This window comes from Garra rufa, chromosome 7 (assembly GCF_049309525.1).
Source record: "Garra rufa chromosome 7, GarRuf1.0, whole genome shotgun sequence".
Classification (NCBI taxonomy): Eukaryota; Metazoa; Chordata; class Actinopteri; order Cypriniformes; family Cyprinidae; genus Garra; species Garra rufa.
Genome location: NC_133367.1, coordinates 10,820,417 through 10,841,835, shown reverse-complemented (window position 1 = coordinate 10,841,835; position 21,419 = coordinate 10,820,417). Strand labels below are relative to the sequence as shown.

Sequence of the window (21,419 nt, the reverse complement as noted above, 5' to 3'; positions counted from 1 at the left end):
TGTATAGCATTTGCTGTTGATCATCATAGATCTGAGTCATTGTTCTTTCTCTTTCTGTCTTCAGTCTGTGTGTATGCAGTATTACAGAAGAACAGTGTCTCATCCTGACTTAAATTTTCACAATTAAGTATAGCAGACACTTTAATTCAAAGCAACTTAAAGTTTAGGAATACAAGAAACAAATCATTAAAGAGGCAAATAAACAGAGGAAGTGCTAGTAATACAAAGTTTGAGGCGTTATTCAATTTAGTATGAGCTAGAACAGAGAGGAATAAGGAAAAGTGAAATTAATATTGTTTTTTATGATCTTTCTTCTTTCTCGTTCTGTCTTCAGTCTGTGGAGATGCAGTATTACAGAGAAACAGTGTCTCATCCTGACATCAGCTCTGAAATCAAACCCATCACATCTGAGAGAACTGAACCTGAGCTGGAATCAAATCACAAACACAGGAGTGAATGACTTATGTGACGTACTGAAGGATTCACACTGTAAACTGGAGAGATTGAGGTCAGTAACATTCACATACAAGAATCAAAATGATGAAAATCACTTCAACAGTTTAAACCAAAACACTTTATTTCCCAAATAAAAACATTTTTTTTTAAATGTGGAGTGAGAAAATGAGACACGTTTGACTCTAATATGTCACTGACTTCAACTTTCTAACGAGTGGTGCTTTCAATTTGATCACTTTCTGCTAATGCAATGCATTTGTCCTTAGATATGTCTATCGTATATGGATTTAACATCATCTGCTGCTCAATATACAGCATTAAACTGAGATAAATAAAGTTTGGTTCCACACCAGAAACACAAACCATCTATAATGATTAATAATACATCTTAAAATATAATAGAAGCACAATTAGCATCAAGCTAAATTTGAAAATGTTTTCAATTTTTTTTTTTTTTGGCTTAAAAACTCATTTAAACCATCATCATGTTCTTGTAATAACATTTGAGAGGTTCCTTGTGAATGATTGCGTCTGGTGTTAATAGCTCCATAGGGATCTATTGTTTCAATTCAAAAGGGTCATTGTGCCAAATGTTTGAATTCAGTGTGAAGGCCTTTAGTCAGTCGGTCTCAGTTTGTTCTGTTTCTTCATGTCATTTCAGACCATAGGTCGCGTTAACCGAAAATTTTACGTCATTGACGGAATGTTTTAATCAGTGACGGAAAAATCTGAAGGCTGTCCGTCACTTTGACGGAATACACCACACAGAGGGTGATCTATTGTAATTTGTAACTGTAGTTCCCATCCCTGTCCAGTTGGAGGCAAATGCGCTTTAGTGTTCACTCAGAGCACGTTATCTAGAACAAAAAAGATTTTTTTTAGTCTTTAGACGTTTTTAATGTCTATAAAAAATAATATACACATTTTTAAAATCGAATATTTTGTTGAAGTCATGTTATTTGGTGCTTTAATAAACAAAATCTGGGTTGTTTTATGGTTTGGTACTTGTACATCTTACATTAACAAAATCTAACACGGTATATCATAATCCAGTCTCATTTAATGCTCCTTATGATGGTTAAATGTGCTCTGATTATCTGTAGTGATTAAACTATTGTTTGAAACAAGACATGGTGTGTAGTAATGATTATTGAGATTCACATCCGTCCACCTTCCATGCTGCTTACTTCGCGACGTGCAGAAGCGGTACCGGAGTGAAGAGGTTAGGAGAACGTTCTGGGAACCATCAGAGAACTTTTATGGAACCTTCTAGGAACATAAATAGAACGTTCCCTATTGGTTATCAAGGAAAATTTTCTTTACGTAACTAGAGTGTTCCCTTTAGGTTAGGGGAACGTTCTTGGAACCTACTGGGAACATTCCGGGAATGTTCTTAGAATCGGCCCGATTCCGCTGGCTACCTGGGAAACAGCATATACCTAAAAACCGATTGGGATTTAAGAAATATTAGTCTATAAAAATAAGAATCTATTCAAATCGAGAAATCGATTTTTTTACCCAGCCCTAGCATGTTTTGTTGTTTTGTCACTGCTGAGAGTGGTATTGAACACGAAAACTAACGCAGTTTTTGTTCACCTGTTCTCTTCATAAATAAATGCAAAAACCTATACAGTATGCTTGCATTGTAGGTTCATTATTAAAAATGAAAATTTGAACAAAAATAAAAGCAATTAAATTTATTATTATAATATGAAAATTCAAATGACGGGTAATAATAGATTTATGACGGAATTTTTACGGCCCTGTCCGTCAAAATGAAAGACAACGAAAAAGTCTAACGCAACCTCTGTTCCAGACGGACTGATGATGATGAGATCAGATCTCTGTGTGGAGCACTGGCTGTTGTCAGACTCCTTGTGCCAGAGGCGGACAGTAGTGAAGTATTTTTGATTTACTCAAGTAAATTTAAAAAGTACCTGTAGTAAGCTTTTTCTTTGGAAAACTATTTCGTAAATTAAAAGTTGTTGTTAGTTTTACCCTTAATACTTAAGAACATTAAAAATGTAGTACTAACTTGTACTCAAGTAAATATTTAAATTACTTTTACTTGAGTAAAAGTAGGAAAGTAATAGATTTCTAAAGTAATTAAGTATTAAATTATATTTAATATGAAAAATAGTGCAGCAAATAGTACAATATTATGCTTTGGAATATTTTGAAGTAAAGTTTTCTAAAGAAAAACACTCTAATAAAGTACAGAAACGTGAAGAGTACTTCTATAGCAGAGTACTTTAACTTCACTACTGTCCGCCTCTGCCTTGTGCAAACAAAAATCTCACTGGTTTATTATTAAAATTAATGGCAACATGAATGTTAACTGTAATGTAAACTGATATTTCCTACTGACACACTACAGCAAAAGATGTCTTTAAACCATTTTTTATCTGGTGAAAATACTAGTGGCATAAGACATTTGCACATAGTTTAGGTCATTTCTAGAATAACTGATTAATCATCTGAATGTGACATTTTCATTCTGGTTCTAGGCTTTCAAACTGCAGGATCACTGAAGAAGGTTATAAAGCTCTGGCTTCAGCTCTGAGATCAAACCCTTCACACCTGATAGAGCTGGATCTCACAGGAAATGATCCTGGACAATCAGGAGTGAAGGAGCTCAATCATTTACTACAGGATCCAAACTGTCAACTCAAGACACTGAGGTGAGACCTGATCAAATAATGGTACAGAAATTAATGGGTAATTTATTTTTGTTTTTAGCTATACAATAATCTGGACAATTTTTCATCAGACTGATCGTATCAGATGCTGTAGGTTTTGTTGAACTGATGATCAAAGTCAAAGTCTGCTTTATTGTCAATTCTGCCACATGAACAGCACATACATACAGAGAATTAAAAATGTGTTACTCGCAGACCCTTGGTGTAAAAACATTCAGATTCACTAGCTAGTTTTCTCTGTGCTGATGTTTCTCACTCCTTCTGAAAGAACTTGAGGCCTTTACAGTTTTTCTCAATTGCTAAAACACAATTTCTGAAACCTTGCTCCATTTTCTGAAACCATTAAACACAAAACCTCATCTTCAAGCACCATTTACAAAACCTCTTACTCCTCTTGCAAAATGGAACTTTTTGCCTCAAAACAGTTTTACCTGTGTTCAAAATCAAGCACTGCTCTCAAATCATAAACAAAGTAAGCAAAATAATATACACTATCAAGCAGTCAGTAAACTATAAAACAAAAAATAGAAAACACATTGTTCAAAACATATAGTTCTCAGGGAGAAGTACATTTTTTATCTCAAAGTTCAGGCCCATACAATTTGTTGATTTGGCAGTATACAGCCTACAATGCACTGTACTACAGTGTACAAAAGACAAAAATCAAAGGAGTAAACATGTGATCAATAGGCTTCCTCTTGTGTTTGGGCTGAGTCAGGCCAGAGCACTTTGCCAACATCACAAGCAATGTTGTCCTTCCTGAGGAACGGGGGAAGAAGCCTCTTGTGCGCTGTATCCAGCCCTGACATGATTCCTCACCTATACAAATACAATCTTTCTTGCCCTCCTCCTCTTCCTCGTCACCCACCTCGCATAAGCACTCGTCCTCGTCCTCTCACATTGTTTCTTCTATCCATTCTCAGACTTTCTCCTTCCCATCTTCAACAATCTGTTCCAACCTGAACTGGCTTATATTGGTTGTGTCACATCATTTGAAAAAGTTAACATCAATTTTGAGTGGTTGTGTTTAACCAATGACATTAGTTCTCTATTTGTATTTGATTGTTGCCACTTGTGTTTACCAGTATGGATGATATGTGTATTAGAGTGCATAATGTGTTTTGAGAATGAGAATGTGTTTAGAGTTTTGCTGAAAAGTCTAAGTGTGATCTGAAAATTGTGTTTTAACATGTGAAATGGTTTAATGTATTGACAACAGACTGTGCAATTAGCTAAATGAGGTCAGGCAACTGAGAACTTTGTTCAGCCAATGGGTTTTAGTGTTTTAGCAATTGAGAAAAACTGTAATTGCACACTCTGTATATGTAAACTGAACAGACTTCATTTTCAAATATTTATGTATTTGTGTATTTAAATGTTTAAAGAAAAGTTTTGCAGTTACTAGATCTCGTTTTAGAGTTTTTAATTTTTTTTTGTATTGAATGTATTTGTAATGCAATGGACCTTTAAATCAGAACTAAATTAATTTTGCTTGCTTCATCTTCTCTTCCGCAGGTTTTTGGGTCCTGCTGCAGATGAAGGCTGTCAGTATGTGACTGGAATTATGGGTAAAAACCCATTACTCCTGAGAGAGCTGAATCTGAGTGAACATGAACTAGGAGACACAGGAGTGAATCAGATCTCTGCTCTACTGGAGGAAAAACACTGTCAACTCAACACACTGATGTGAGTATTGCTGCTTTAGTTCAAATCTTACATTACTTTTAATAGTACTGTTATTGTAGTTGATCATATTTCCTCATTAGTTTGAGTCAGAGCAGTTTTTCTCAGCATCACAAAGAGCCACTAATGTGAAGATCCTACTATTTGTTGCTGGATCGGGTGTAATGGTCAGACAGGGCTGATCTAAATCCTGTATTGTGTGAACTGTTCTGTCTTCCTGTTAAGCCACACAAAAGGCATACAAACACAATGTTCCAAGTTTTCTGAAGCTATTCGAGCTTAATGTGAGACACAGATGAATATTTAAGGCCTTACAATAAAGTTAATGTAAACTCTTTTCTCTGCTGCGTCTGTCAGTCATTCTCTGTTCAATTCAAACTCTGATCACGTTCAGTTACAACAGTCAGCTTGATAAAACTCTCTCCAAGATCAATCAGTAAACGTTTAGTGCTGCACTGTATTTGTTTTGTTCTGTCTATCATATGTTGCTGCCTCATTAAAAAAAGAACTTTCAATTTTATAGTATTTATATTTATGTAGAAATATATTGTTTTTCATAAATGCCTTTTATAACCACAATGCAAATAGCAATGAGTAACATTTTACCAGTTTTTGTGCTGCACTTTTATTTGTTCCCACAAAATAATGTTTTTCACAAAATGTTTGGATTTATAAAATTATTGATATTGTGTATTTTTTATATTATATATACACGTTTTTATTATTATTATTATTATTTAATGGAGCACTCTGTGTTTAGTAAGTTGTAGTTTTTTTGTTTTGTTTTGACAACTTTGTTTTCATAACTGCTTTTAATTTAGAGTTTGTGTTCGACAAAATATAAAATGTCTAATTTTGGTGCAGCATATACTGTAAATTGAGCATTTTTAGAATCAGTGATCAGTATCTGCCTCAAATGTCCTGATCAGTGCAGCACTAAAGCAAATCAACTGCCTTTTCAAAACTTATTTGAATTGTCTTCAGTTTAAGGAAATACATTTATTCATTAAATAAACACATGTGCAAAGTATAATATTTTATAAGCAAACTGTCTTTGTTGTTGACTTGTAATTGTTTAGTCTACAGTATGTTTGAACATTGATCTGTGAGAATAAAGTGATTTATGACAATAGTAGACAGTATAAATTTCATTAGTTAACATTAGCTATTAAATATATTTTGACAGCATTTATTAATCTGTTCATGTTAGTTTATATAATAAATCATTGTTTATGTCACAGTGTATTTACTAATTAACAGACAAATTTTGAATTTTAAACTATTAGTAAATGTTGAAACTTACATTAACGTTATTAAATGCTAGTTGTTCATCATTAGCAGGGCCGTGCAGAGGGCATCTGAAAGAAGGCATTAAAGAGCCCCTCGGGTCCATCACATCATTGTAGGCATCCAGTTACTTATGTAACAAGTAACAATGTCATTAATAAGACAAATTATGCATTATTTGAAGTTTTAATTGCGTTTCAGGACTCAAACAACAGAATAATATTTTTTTTCACTATAAAAGGGGCTCCATAAATAGGGCTGTGCTCAAAACATCAGTACAGCAATACTGTACTGTATATTGTGACACATTCCTTGCTGATATGTGACCATGGACCACAAAACCAGGCATAAGTGTATTTTGTTTTTTCAAAATTGAGTAAATAAGCTTTTCATTGATGTATGGTTTGTTATAGGACAATGTTTGTCTGTGATACAACTATTTGAAAACCTGGAAGCTGAGGGTGCAAAACAATCTAAATATTGAGAAAATCGCCTTAAAAGTTGTCCAAATGAAGTTCTCAGCAATGCATATTACTAGTTTATGGTATATTTATGGTAGGAAATTTAAAAAATATCTTCATGGAACATGACCTTTACTTAATATCCTAATGATTTTTGCCATAAAAGAAAAAAATTCAGTGTATTTTTGGCTTTTTGGTTAAGAAACGGAACATAAAAGACCATTTTAATGTTTAAAAGATAAAAAATATTTTCCTTGGACCTATTTATTTTGATTAGAAATTGTTGTGTATTAAATTGTCAAACCTAAAGATTTCTTCTCTCTGTTAAACACAATAATAAAGAACAGCTGTTATATTAAACTCTGAGTGGTCACTATTGAAACTATATGTGGTCCCTGATGTATTGTATTGTTAGATTGTAGACAACAGGCTTTACTGCAGAGTATAGAAATAAAACAAACATATTAAGGAAGGAATTTTATTTCACTATTTAAAATATTTTAAATATCAATTTAAGGCAATTTGTGACCCTTTTTAAGAGCCGCAGAAGTAAAACGAACAGAATGAGTAGGGTTTGACAATGTACGGTAGAATATTAAGGCATAAAATGGCATGATTTATAATTCAGATACAGCTTCACACAAAACAAAACAAAATATCTTATACAATGGAATTTCAGCCTTTATACCATTAAAAGGGATAAATTGAGTATATCATTTATTGTATTTATTTAAAACATAAATATTACTGTCTTATTTTTTTAGATTTTGAGAAGGCACATTAACTTCTTTGACACAACTGTGTTTGCTTCATAACAACGTAGGTCGATTATTGCAATAATTTGACCATAAAGAGCTGAAAAATGTGTAAAAGAAAAAGTCACTCTCTGTCACAAGGGGGCGCTTTAAGAGCGCTGACATATTACGGTTTCCCTAGAAAAGGCTGTATACAAATCAGCATTAATGCTGTTTATCAGGCAATAAATGAAAATGACAATGACATGTTTCTGAGGACAGTCGGTTCCCTTCAGATGCATTCATATAAAGACATCAGTGCTGCGTTTTGACTTTGAAATCTACAGCATGCATATTTATTCAATGAAATCGTTGCCTTTCGAAGATTAATCCAGCCCTATCGCGATTCTCGTCTTTCCGTCCCCAACTAAGACCTCTTAAATTATAATTAAGTATTTTCTTATACTATTTATCATATTTAAAACTTTTTATGGCCTTAAATTTGATACAACTAAATTGAGGAGTTTTTAAGGACCTGCAGGTGCCCTCTACTTTGCGATGGTCCGTCGGGCAGCCGGTGAGACATTCTGGTAGCCCGACTTGAAAAGCGATTTTGCGAGCCCTGCATTACATAAAAAAAATAAATAAATAATTTAAAAAAAGCTGACCTTTGACAGAAGGGCACTTTTGGCATCTGAGCAAAAGGGGCGGGTGCTCGAGCACCCTCCGCCCCCCCCCCCCCTCTGCGCGTGCCTGATCATTAGTTCATGTTAACTAATATAGTTAATGTTATCAAGTGAAGTTTCATAACTTGGAAAAGTAGCTCACGTCTTAATGGGTAATTTTGCTGATTTTCAACATTTGCATACCTTTATAACTTTTGTATAGTTTGTAGTATATTTTATGAACAATGTGTAGTCTTTCTCCATGTTACCTGCACACAGATATCACCATTTATTTGTCAAAAAAAGTTTGCAAAACTTCATATCATTAAGATTTCATGATTTTTCTGGTTTATTAGTGACTGTATAGCATTTGCTGATGATCATCATAGATCTGAGTCATTGTTCTTTCTTTTTCTGTCTTCAGTCTGTGTGTATGCAGTATTACAGAGAAACAGTGTCTCATCCTGACTTCAGCTCTGAAATCAAACCCATCACACCTGAGAGAACTGAACCTGAGCTGGAATAAACTAGGAGACTCTGGAGTGAAAAACCTCAGTGATCTACTGATGAACCCCCAATTCAAGCTGGAGAAACTAGAGTTAGTATCATTATACTGTACAGCAGTTACAGTCAGATTAAAGTTCACTGTTTAGATCAGGACCACTGGACTCTTGACATCTTTGCTGTGAAACAATCTTTTATTTAGGGAAATATAAATCATTTAATATATTTATATAGTTAAAAATTGTGAACTACACTCTGAAATAGGTTAAACAAATGATTTGATTTGATTGAATTGATGATTTTCATCTATTGTAAATGTGAAAATAGACATTTAATTTAGTTAATTGTTCTGTTGTTTCTATATTGATTCTATGTATTGATTGATTATTTGTTGACTGAGGATGATTCAAGACTTGGATTGTAACTAGTGTCCTCAAATACTCCTATCTTGGTTTGTTTCATATCATTAAGATTTCATGATTTTTCTGGTTTATTAGTGACTGTATAGCATTTGCTGATGATCATCATAGATCTGAGTCATTGTTCTTTCTCTTTCTGTCTTCAGTCTGATTTATTGCAGTATTACAGAGAAACAGTGTCTCATCCTGACTTCAGCTCTGAAATCAAACCCATCACACCTGAGAGAACTGGACCTGAGCAGGAATCAAATAACAAACACAGGAGTGAATGACTTATGTGACGTACTGAAGGATTCACACTGTAAACTGGAGAGATTGAGGTCAGTAACATTCACATACAAGAATCAAAATGATGAAAATCACTTCAACAGTTTAAACCAAAACACTTTATACTCAATATCTCATGATGAGCTTGACTACACATTATATATACATATATTATTTTAATTTTTTACAAGTAATTTTTTTAACTTCTGCAGCATAGTTAAAATATAAAATTGAGTTTTTGAAAGACAGAGAGAATAAAAACAGATAAGTCACAAACAAGTCACATTTTATAAATGCATTTAGAAATATTTATATAGCAGTGAATAAAGTGAAGTGTTTGCAAACATTATAAACACTATAAACATAGCTATAGTCTATTTTAGTCCCCCTTACTTCTCAACAAATCCTTTCAATTTAACGCCATTCAGAACAGAACAAGAAGGAAAAATATAAGTAGTTTATAAGCGTCGAGCCAAAATGAATGAATTGAAAGTGAAATAGAAACAGAAACTGTTGTTGGGCTCATGTAGTCTACCTCTCTGATTTGACACCAACCCAAAAACTCTCATCTTCACAATGTATTTGTGTGCTAAACTATTATTTCTGATGTAAACTAGTCTTTGTCCTTCACTCATGTTCAATATGGATGTAAAGGTCATTCTTCACATGAGCAATAATGTGTTTGTCATAACAGCACAGCGGTACGGTGCTCACACTGAACAGCACAGATTGTACTACGGACTATTTAAATGAAGCAGTGTCAATATTTGATGTGTTTGACTGTATTTTATTTTGACGATGAACAGCTGCAATGTGGAGTTAGAAATGCTAGAGCTGATCTGCTGTGTGTGTGCATGAGGCACCAGCGCCATCACCTCAATTATTTCCTTATAACAGCAGAAACAACTTAAACACCTCATTTATGGTCAAACAGAGAAGAGGAAGACATCATTTGAAACTATAAAGGGTTTACTTTTATCTGTGTCCAAACACAACAAAAATAAAGCATTGTGCTTTTGTAAAACAAAGAAGACAAACAGGATGTGCTTTCTGTCGTCTCGCTTTCCATCAACTTATTTGTGGAGCGCGTCACGAAAATGAGACAAAACTTATCAGACAGTTTTTTCATTTTGTTTTGTTAAATATATTTCACACATTTATTCATTAAGTTGGTTTGAGAAAGCCCAATAACTGAAATGCTATTTAAACGTATTCTTCTTCTTCTTCTGAGAATAAAATGTCTGACTGATCCTCCTCCTCGAGCTTTAACTCTACAAACTCCAAACTCAGGCCAGATCTTCAGACTGATCTGACTCCAGTTACTGGATCTTTTCTAACTGATCGGAATTACGATTTTCCTATAAATAATGAAAATCTCATAGACTTACATTGAGGGAATGATCAAATGACACAACACTATCGACCATTTCAAGAGCTATTTGGCGGCTTAAAGAAGTGTTGTCTTTGGTTCTAGGATGTTTTAGTGATCGAGTGCATTCAAAACAATGGCGGGAGGCGCTTGATGCACTGTGGGATTGTGATCATTTTTATACAATCCTCCTGCATAAATGTCTAAATTAAAATCAGACCCTTGTCGTTCGGTGGTTGGGTGCTCCCTCTGGGACTGAACTAACATTCTGAGACGTGTTTAACGGTAGATTCCCGAGAAACGTCCCCGAGTTACAGCAGTGAAGAGAGAAGGCTGGATTAACAACTCTAGGATATACTGCGCACATTTCGATTCAGGCAAGTAAATGTAATTTTTAATTAATTTGATTATTTGTATTTCTTTACGTTAACTCTTCAAGTATGATGCTGCATAATTTAAAGTAGCATTTTGTCATTGTTTACATTTGCACCTTACATTTTGATTCGTGTGTAGTAAAAAAGGCATGTTTTTATTTCTGTTTTATTGCTAAGTATCATGTGGGCTATAACTAAGTTCATATTAGTCGTCTAGTTATCTTGTAAGTTGACAAATGCAGTGAGTAACATTCAATTCAATTCAAGTTTATTTGTATAGCGCTTTTTACAATACAAATTGTTGCAGAGCAGCTGTACAAAAGTTTTAGGCTACTACAATATATTTAGTAGCTTATTAGTGGTGAATACTGTATGTTGAGTCAATGTACATATGATATAAATATTAAAATCAGTAACTGTGTGATCAAAAAGATGATGAACACTAATTGCAATGGTTATGTGCTGTAATCGACTTGTAGGAAAATTATGTAGTGCTGTATGTTGTTTCAAGGCTGGCATCATCTGCGGTCCTCTGAGGGGTTGGCATCATCTCTTCTTCTGAATCCGGGCTGAATCTTGTGTAAACCCTAGTTACCACGGGATGGAAATCCCGTGGCAGAGACAGAGAAACAAAGAAATAATTAGCGTAGCTGCTGTTCCAACTTCCGACCAAACAAAAATGATGGTTTAGCCCAAGCTGAAGAATATTAATGTGCATTTGATCAGATGTAACTGAAATTACAACTTTATGAGATACATTATGTGAATGCTTGGCTAAAGAGATGAGTCTTTAATCTAGATTTAAACATAGAGAGTGTGTCTGAACCCCGAACGTTATCAGGAAGGCTATTCCAAAGTTTGGGAGCCAAATGAAAAAAGGCTCTCCCTCCTTTAGTGGACTTTGCTATCCTAGGTACTACTAAAAGTCCAGAGTTTTGCGACCTTAGGGAGCGTGATGGATTGTAGCGTAGTAGGAGACTAGTTAGGTATGCAGGAGCTAAACCATTTAGGGCCTTATAGGTAAGAAGTAATATTTTGTAAGTGATACGGAACCTAATAGGTAGCCAGTGTAGAGACTGTAAAATTGGGGTAATATGATCATATTTTCTTGATCTGGTAAGGACTCTAGCAGCTGCATTTTGGACTACCTGTAGCTTATTTATTGAAGAAGCCGGATAACCACCTAGTAGTGCATTACAATAGTCCAGTCTAGACGTCATAAATGCATGAACTAACTTTTCTGCATCAGAAACAGGTAACATGTTCCGTAGCTTAGCAATGTTTCTAAGATGGAAGAATGCTGTTTTTGTAACATAGGAAATATGATTTTCAAAAGACAGGTTGCTGTCTAATATAACACCTAGATTTTTGACTGTAGAGGAAATAACAGTACATCCATCTAGTTGCAAGTTGCAGTTTAAGAGATTCTGTGCACTGTTTTTTGGTCCAATAATTAATATCTCAGTCTTATCTGAATTTAACAGTAGAAAATTATTGGTCATCCAGTCTTTCACATTTTTAACACACTCTGTTAACTTTGCTAAGTTAGAAGTTTCATCTGGTCTTGTTGAAATATATAGTTGAGTGTCATCAGCATAACAATGGAAACTAATCCCATATTTCCTAATAATATTACCAAGGGGTAACATGTAAATTAAAAATAGTAGAGGACCTAGGACAGATCCTTGTGGCACTCCATACTTTACTGATGTTAGCTGCGATGACTCCCCATTTAAATGAACAAAGTGGTAGCGATCGGACAGGTATGATCTGAACCATCCTAAAGCCTGCCCTTGAATACCTGTATAGTTTTGTAATCGATCTATGAGTATTTCATGATCTATAGTGTCGAACGCAGCACTAAGATCAAGTAAAACTAGCAATGAGACGCAGCCTTGATCTGCCGCAAGTAGCAAGTCGTTTGTGATTTTTACAAGTGCAGTTTCTGTGCTATGATGGGGCCTGAAACCTGACTGAAATTCTTCAAAGATATTATTATTTTGCAAGAAGGAGCACAATTGAGCAGACACAACTTTTTCTAGAATTTTAGACATAAATGGAAGATTAGAAATGGGTCTGTAATTTGCCAATTCACCAGGGTCTAGCTGTGGTTTCTTAATAAGAGGGTTAATAACCGCTAGTTTGAATGGTTTTGGGACATGACCTAAAGATAACGATGAGTTAACAATATTAAGAAGCGGTACTTCTGCTACAGGTAACAACTCTTTTAGTAATTAAGTAAACTCATATAACGTTGTATTGTGTAACAGTTAGCTGCAGTAGTTTACAAAAGGTAATGTTAATAGTAAACATTGTTTCCATCTCATAAGCTTTGGTAATGTTAATTCCAACATACACTGATGGATTAAGCAATTATAGCATTGTGTTTTAAATATTGTGCATTATAGTAATTGTTTTTCTACTTTTGTCTTTAGGAGAGCCATCATCTGTAATGTAAGACACCCAAGGACAGCTGATCATCCTGCAGCGCCACACCAGACATGACCATATCAACCCAGACTTGAGGATGATCTTCAGTCTAGTACTTAAAGCTACTGATGGCCAGATACTGACTGCTGCTTTGGATATTTGTTCCTTTTTTGTCCAGAGACTCATTACTCCATTTCAGTTCAGATGTTGTAGTTGTTTCATTTGTTGAAGCATTTTATGTTCATACAAATATTTACATATCAATACATGTGTTGGAAATAAAAACAGTTGAAAGTGGGAGAATGTTTTTTGTTTATGTACAGTACTGGTCAAAAGTTTATTTTATTTTTTTTTATGTTTTTGAAAGAAGTCTGTTATTTTCATCAAGCCTGCATTTATTTGAGCAAAAATACATATAAAAACAATTTTTTATAAAAAAATAAATAAAAAATTGTGTGATGCAAAGCTGAATTAGCATAATATATAATATGTTTATATGTGTGTCTGTCTGTGTGTACAGTAAACACGTGCATAAAAACATACATAGATACATAAATACTGTATGTAGTGTGTTTGTGTGTGCATTTATTAATCTGCAGTTATACAGGTTTATTCAAAACACCGTAGCCAGCACTGAATTGCATTGATCTTGTTTATTTGTGATCACATGACGACTCAGAGCATTCATACCCTCTTCTTACACTGTTCCACAGCAACAAACCGACCAAACTAAACACATTTGAAATCAATGAAATAAGTAATAACAGCATGGAGCGCTTAGTTTAATAGCATACATTTAGCATTGCACTGAAAATATATGTATTGTGCAAAGTAATGTACTAATAAATATGAATATTTGCATAGATATACAGACCAAGCAATGCAAGTGAATTAATCACGAATAACCTCTTCAGATATATTAGGGACAAAACATGAAGTAAGTTGCACTGTCCTGCTTCAGACTGTCATCCATTGTAAGAATAAATGTTCGCCACATTTCCGTTCGCATGCCAGACTGTGATATGCTTTTAGTTTAATCTCCCATGTACACACACACAGCATCGATTAGTAGCGTTTTCGATCGATTTAAAAAGTATGCTCTTGTATTGACAGATCAGAGAAATGGCGCTACCGGAAATGGTTCAGGACCAGACAAGTGCAGTAGTGCTCCAACGCGCTTGTTATTGTTTACATCCTTGAAATGGTCTTTTCAAACTCCAGCTGTCAAAACTCCCAGAATCCTTTGAGACTCAATCAAACTGCCCTTCTATGTAGACTCTATGGAAACTCATTCAAACTCATGCTAGCAACTTGCTAATCATGCTAGCAACATGTTATAAACATTCTATAAACTTGCTAATCAAAATAAGCAACATGCTAGTGACATGCTACTCATACTAAAAACATGCTAATATCTAATTGCTAATCATAGTAGCAACATGTTAGCAACTTGTGAATCATTTTAACAACATGCTAGTCATGCTAGAATCATTGCTAATCACAATGTTAGTCACATGCTAATAATTGTAACAACATGCTAGTGACATGCTAGAAACATGCTAGTTACTTGATAATCATGCTAAAATAAGTAAAATCAAACTAGCAACTTGCTTTTTAACTTTTAAAACTTTTTATACTTTTAAACTTCGTAAACTTTTAAAACCGTTTTAAACTCTTTTAACTTTAACTTCTAAAACTTTTTAAACTTTTTTAAAACCTTTCAAACTTTCTGGTCTGGTTTTCTCAAAACAACTTAAAGACTGTCTTGACAAACTTTGTCTAGTTGTGTATTTCTGATGTTATTCAGTGCTGTATGTCGGTGTGATATCGGCGCTGACCACAGTCTTGTTGTTTGTCAGTTAATGATCAGTTAACATGCTTTGGTTTTATTGGTTCGGGAAAAATAACTGAAATCCCTAATCTGCTGAAATAAACAAGTTGATCTTTTTCCTCTGTTTCATTTGCTCATGATAAATTATGTGACTTATTTTCTTCTTATTTCCTGCTCTCCCTCTTTCTGCCAATGTAGGTTAAGTGACTGTGAAATGACAGATGAAGGTTGTTCTGCTCTGACTTCAGCTCTGAAATCAAACCCATCACACCTGAGAGAACTGGACCTGACCGGAAATAAACTAGGAGACTCTGGAGTGAAAAACCTCAGTGATCTACTGATGAACCCACAATTCAAGCTGGAGAAACTAGAGTTAGTATCATTATACTGTACAGCAGTTACAGTCAGATTAAAGTTCACTGTTTAGTTTAGGACCACTGGACTCTTGACATCTTTGCTGTGAAACAAAACAGAAGTAAAAAAAAAAAAAAAATAGTCTTAACAAATGATAGATTTATACTAGTATATATTAAATTTCAGGAGATGATTCTGAGAGTTAGTTATTTATCCTGGACTAATAGTATATATCACAAAATCTTTTATTAAGGGAAATGTATATTATTTAGTATATTTGTATAGTTAGAAATTGTAAACTACACTCTTAAATTTCTTTAAAAAATATTTGATTTGATTGATTTAATGATTTTCATTAATTAAAAATGTGAAAATAGACCATTTAATTTAGTTTAGTTTACAGTTGTTTCTATATTGATTTAATGTATTGATTCATTATTTGTTGACTGAGGATGAGTCCAGACTTGGATTGTAACTAGTGTCCTCAAATACTCCTGTCTTGGTTTGTTCATTCATATATTAGGAGTTTCCATGATTTTGCTGGTGTGTTAGTGAATATATGCATTTGCTGATGATCATCTTAGATCTGAGTCATTGTTCTTTCTCTTTCTGTCTTCAGTCTGTTTTATTGCAGAATTACAGAGAAACAGTGTCTCATCCTGACTTCAGCTCTGAAATCAAACCCATCACACCTGAGAGAACTGAACCTGAGCGGGAATCAAATCACAAACACAGGAGTGAATGACTTATGTGACGTACTGAAGGATTCACACTGTAAACTGGAGAGATTGAGGTCAGTAACATTCACATACAAGAATCAAAATGATGAAAATTATTTTAACAGTTTAAACCAGAACACTTTCTACTCAATATCTCATGATGAGTGGGTTCATGGGTTCACATTATATTTGTGTCAAATTCTTCTCCTTAATGATTTGTTTGTAAGATGATCTTCTCTTCCTCTGTTTGTCTCTTTCTAGTCTTCATAACTGTGGCATTACAGATGTTTCTTCTTTAACTCAGTCTTTGACAAACACAAAAGCACTGCAGTTTCTAAAAGAGCTTCATCTGTTTAACAATATGATTATATTCTCAAAGCAGCGGCTCATTGATGTGCTACGAGACTCAAACTGTAAACTGAGGTGAGTAAACTTCACTTTGTGATATTAAAGAGATCTTCAATTACCTCTGATATGTGGACAAATATTAACTTTCAAATATTTGTGAAATTAGATGATCAAATGATCATCAAGCTTTATTTCAAAGGGTTTGTGTCAGAATGAAATGTAAAGTTGATCAAAATGTTGAACACAAAGGAGGAAAGAGAACAAAAGCAGACTGTCAGAGCTTTATCCAACAACAGCTGCTTTATTAATGCCATCAGTAATAGTGAATCATTCCAGTTTGAAATAGATTTGGTCAGATTGGAGGAAAACGCTGGTAAAATCAGTGCAGATTCCAGCTTCAGCTCACAGCCGTCCAGCATCACATGATCAATGTCTCTGTCTCTTGTGTGTTTTTACTTTGACAAGCAACACGTCACATTACTTTACACTTACTTTACTTTCACTTATTTACTGAGACCAACACAAATGTTGAAACTAGAGGAAAAACAGCTTTAACTAGTGGAACATTTCACTGAAAGGTTTTAGTTTTGAGGCAAAATCACATTAGTATTTGTTCTTGTGGTTTATTATATTTGGCGTTCACTCATTAGTGTGTGTTTCTCTTTATAGTGTCTCAACAGGAGTCACACAAACAGACAAACATATGAATGGAAATCATGTTCAGATGTATTTAAAACACAAATATTGTTTTAGAAATATCTATGCAAGATCATGTAAATGTAACCTTTAAAGAAACTGTAACTGATTTGCAAATTTGTTCCACTGAACACTGATTTTTCTTTCTCTCTATTTTGTTCGACCTTACAGTGTAGATTAAAATTCTTTGTCAAGAGTCCCTAATATAATTGATTCACCAAAGGATGGTAACTGCTGTCTATCCTAGTTGTTGAATCCTGATGAAAGCAGCAGTGAACATCAGGTGAGGATCCACAGAAGAGCTTCACTACTGTGTCTATGAGGAGAAAGAAATGTGTGATAAATGTGTGAATGTGATCCATACAGGTGAAGAGACTCAGACTTTACAATCAAATAATGCAGCATGTGTGTTAGAAACATGTGATACTGAATGATTCATGTTGATTTAGTATTCAAGCAAATGATGCTTTTGTTTTATTGAAAGCTGAAACAGGAGGAAGACGCTCAGATGAGTCTGTCTGGCTCTTCAGTTTAATAATATTTGTATTAAACTCATCCATAATGATTCAAATGTTGAAATGTGATTGTCAAGTGCAGCACTTAAATGTGTCAAAGATATAAAACAAGTCTACAATGTGAAATGTCCATGTTATCTAAAACATTAGTTATCTCATATTTTATACACATTGTTATTCTATTCTACTTTATATTCAGTTATGTGTGTGTCTGTTGTTAATGTACAGATATCCAGTATATTGTCTTTGTTCTGTGGATGGAGTCTCTCCTTCATCAGTCCAGACCAACTAAACAGTTTTTGAACAGTTAACAGCATTTGTGTCTTTCTCGCTCCTCTATAGATCGTCAAATACATTGTCTTTATTCACCACATTTATATTTGCATATAAATACAATGATACATATACAGTTTAAACTTTTTTTTTTAAAGTTCACCTACCTGATTTCAGTATTATTGAAAAACAGAAATAATTATTAAGAAATTATCTAGTGTCTTATATCTGATATAAACTAGGATAGTATTAGTAACACAAGTGTCTTGAGGTCAAGAAAACGGATTAAAACGATATTTGATTAACTCAAGCAAATTCACAGAAATATTGGAAACCGATAAAATTGTTCTGGTTATAAAGTGTAATGCAAAACTTTGCGGTTTAAATCTCACAACGGTGTGAAAGGCCTAGCGCAGTAGCGGCGTTAAACACACGGATAAGGTCAAGATATCTAACAATTGTAGGTGTACTTAGCAAAGATCAGTCTGTTGTGTCGTTAGAATATATTATGAATATTTGTACGTTTATTTTCATTTCGACGTTTTAATGAACACTGCTACAGAATTTGTCTTAGTGGCATTCAATGCAATATTTTATTAAAAGATAACGCGGTGGACTGTTTGAGTAATACTCTCATCTGTCACAGTTACTGTCGAGATTTCCCCGCTTACGGACATCCGACTACACAGAACCTGTAACTCTATCATAACTATTTAAAAATAGATATACATTTCATGCCTGATAACTATTGTCATAGTTCTGTCTGTTTGTGTACTTAGTTTCTCCCATTGTCTTCCCCTGTTGATCTGTCTGCTTTGGTTTAGCCCTCATTATCATCATCTCCTGCACCTGTCTGTAATTATCTAGTCCCTTTATAAGTCTGTCTTTGAGTTCAGTTTACTGTCGGTCTTTGCTTTGTGTATACGTTGCGTGTGTGGAAAGATTTCATGTTCCTGATCAGTCTGCTCCTTGGATATATTAAAAGACTCTGTTTGTAATTCGTGTCTCGTCTCATCGCTCCAGCACCAACCCGTAACAACTATGTAACTGACAAAAAAATAATAATATTTAAGCTAAACAAACATTTACAAATCTGAAACATTAAGAGAACTAAGATATGTTAAAAAATGTTTTCTTAAAGAAGAAGAGATTATTAATTCAAACATGACAATGTGAAGTTGCAGTTGTACCTGTTTCCTGGAACAAAAAACTAAAAGACAAACACAACCAGCTGAATAAAATGGTCTGAATCATCCCTTTCGCTTAAAATAACTGTGATTTATTTATTAATGGCCTGTTTAGAGATGCGTACAAAGACAATAGTGTTTCCACACCGTCTTCATCTTGTAATGTGTAACTTTATGTGTTTTTAAATAAGATAGTCGTACATGTAGCAGACGAACAGTAGGATTGACGATTAAGATTTTGTAGCCAGATCGGGGGAAAAAAGCTCTAAAGTACTTCACAATCTCAATTTAAACACTTTCTTGTAGAAGGACCTTCATTTAATTCTCTTATACTGTACTAGTTCTTGTTTTCCTGCAAACATTCGCAGCATGTTTGACCTGAGAAGTCTGAGAATAGTCTTCGTCTAAAAACTGTACAAAAACAATGACAAAGGTATAACGTAGTGGACGGACAATCAAAATCAATATTAAAAAAACTTCCACGATAGTTCAGAAGAGAGGGTTTCAGTATTAGGTATTTGTTAAACTGATCCATATTTCTGTTGTGCAGACATATTTCCTGCATAAAAGACTATGTCTAAAACCTTTTCAATGTGGAGCAGTATAATGTTATGTTTCTTAATTGTGATCAGGTTACAACAAGGTGCCATATACCTCTAGCAAATCTGACAAAAGCAATGCTGAATGCTGACGGCTCTCATAGAGAAGGACTCGCCTAAAGACAAATACAATCCAACAAACAAGATGTGAACAGAGTCATCCGTAATCCTGATCATTTGATGACGGAAAATGTCAGTCGTAATAGATCAAGAGCAGGATTTCTGTATTCTGGATGCATTATGACACTTTACTTACATGATGTGTAACTGGGTAACTAGTCTTATTGAATTGATGATCGCGCTTGCCGTCTTATTTGGGGTTTGTAAATGTAGGGGAAAAGCATGGATGATAAGATTTACTCTATATCTATGTGGGTCAAAAATAATAACCTAAGAAAATGGCCATAAACAGTTGAAACAAGATCAGCTGATACAATTAGAAAAAGATTAACATTTAGAAAAAGCAATAAAAAAACACGGTACTCATGCAGAAATATTAAATAAAATATGTTGAAGGAATATAAAATGTGTTTTCTTTGTTCGGTTGAGAAGCCTCACCTGGTTCTCCTCTCCAGTTAAAAACATCACTTTCTTAAAACCATTGTGTCTAACATACTTGGTAGCATGATTGTCATTGTTATTATGTACAGTATTGACCACACATTTATCAGACTGATAAAAGTAGCAAATAAATGTTAACAGTAAAATCATATACATAAAATGCTGCATATTGTATACTAGGTTTTAACATTCACCTCACATTGGGAGTCTGTTGTGGCCGAATGCTTTTTTAATTCAACTTTTTAGGAGAAATGAAATATTCTCAGGAGAGCCACTGAACCACAGAAGACACTCCTCACATGTGTTGTTTGATTCAAGCGTAGTTTACAACTCTGAAAAGTCAGTGAGTATCTGAAAGAATTTGTGTCAATGTGACATGAGATGCATTTGAAAAGTAGGAGCACAGCATTAAGTGCAGAACTAGATCATAGATCCACAGGATGTCAGATATTGGGCTCAGGATACTCTACGATATGGACACATATACTAACATAAATGTGATTTATGATGAAATGTCTTGAGTCTTAGAATAATTTAGATCACTTGCAAACAATATTTTATTAAAAATGGAAGTATGTTGAATTTTTTTGTGACGAGTAGGTGTACAGTTTGTACAGTAAAAACAATAAAAAACAACAACTTTAAAAATATACCAAATGATGTTTCAATAAATTATATATATAATTCAGGCTCCAGTACAGCAGGTGGCAGTAACTGTTCAGCTCGTTCGAAACCCTCCAGAAAAACCCACGAAGAAGACGAAAACGAAAGTAACTGCGGAAAACACTCAGATAGCAAAACAAAGCGATGCTCATAGGATTTTATCCAATATATGTCCTAGAAAACATTTTTATAGATATAACTTTAGCGCAGACTCTACTAATTTTAACACTCGCGGACATTGCTTTTGTATTTAATCCAATCTGTCTGAGAGATATGAGAATTATTACTGACAAACTACAGGCCTAAAGGACTGAAAATGATCGTT

At 34.2% G+C, this 21,419-nt stretch overlaps 1 protein-coding gene across 1 annotated transcript in view; it reads left to right on the top strand.

The window, feature by feature from the left end:
- The window catches only part of LOC141337911 (uncharacterized), a 536,025-nt gene that overhangs the window by 54,750 nt on the left and 459,856 nt on the right, over positions 1 to 21,419 (top strand). The window contains exon 14 of the mRNA XM_073843487.1: positions 15,378 to 15,551. Within this exon, the coding sequence (XP_073699588.1) occupies positions 15,378 to 15,551 (174 nt within the window). The remainder of the gene's footprint in view (positions 1 to 15,377; positions 15,552 to 21,419) is intronic.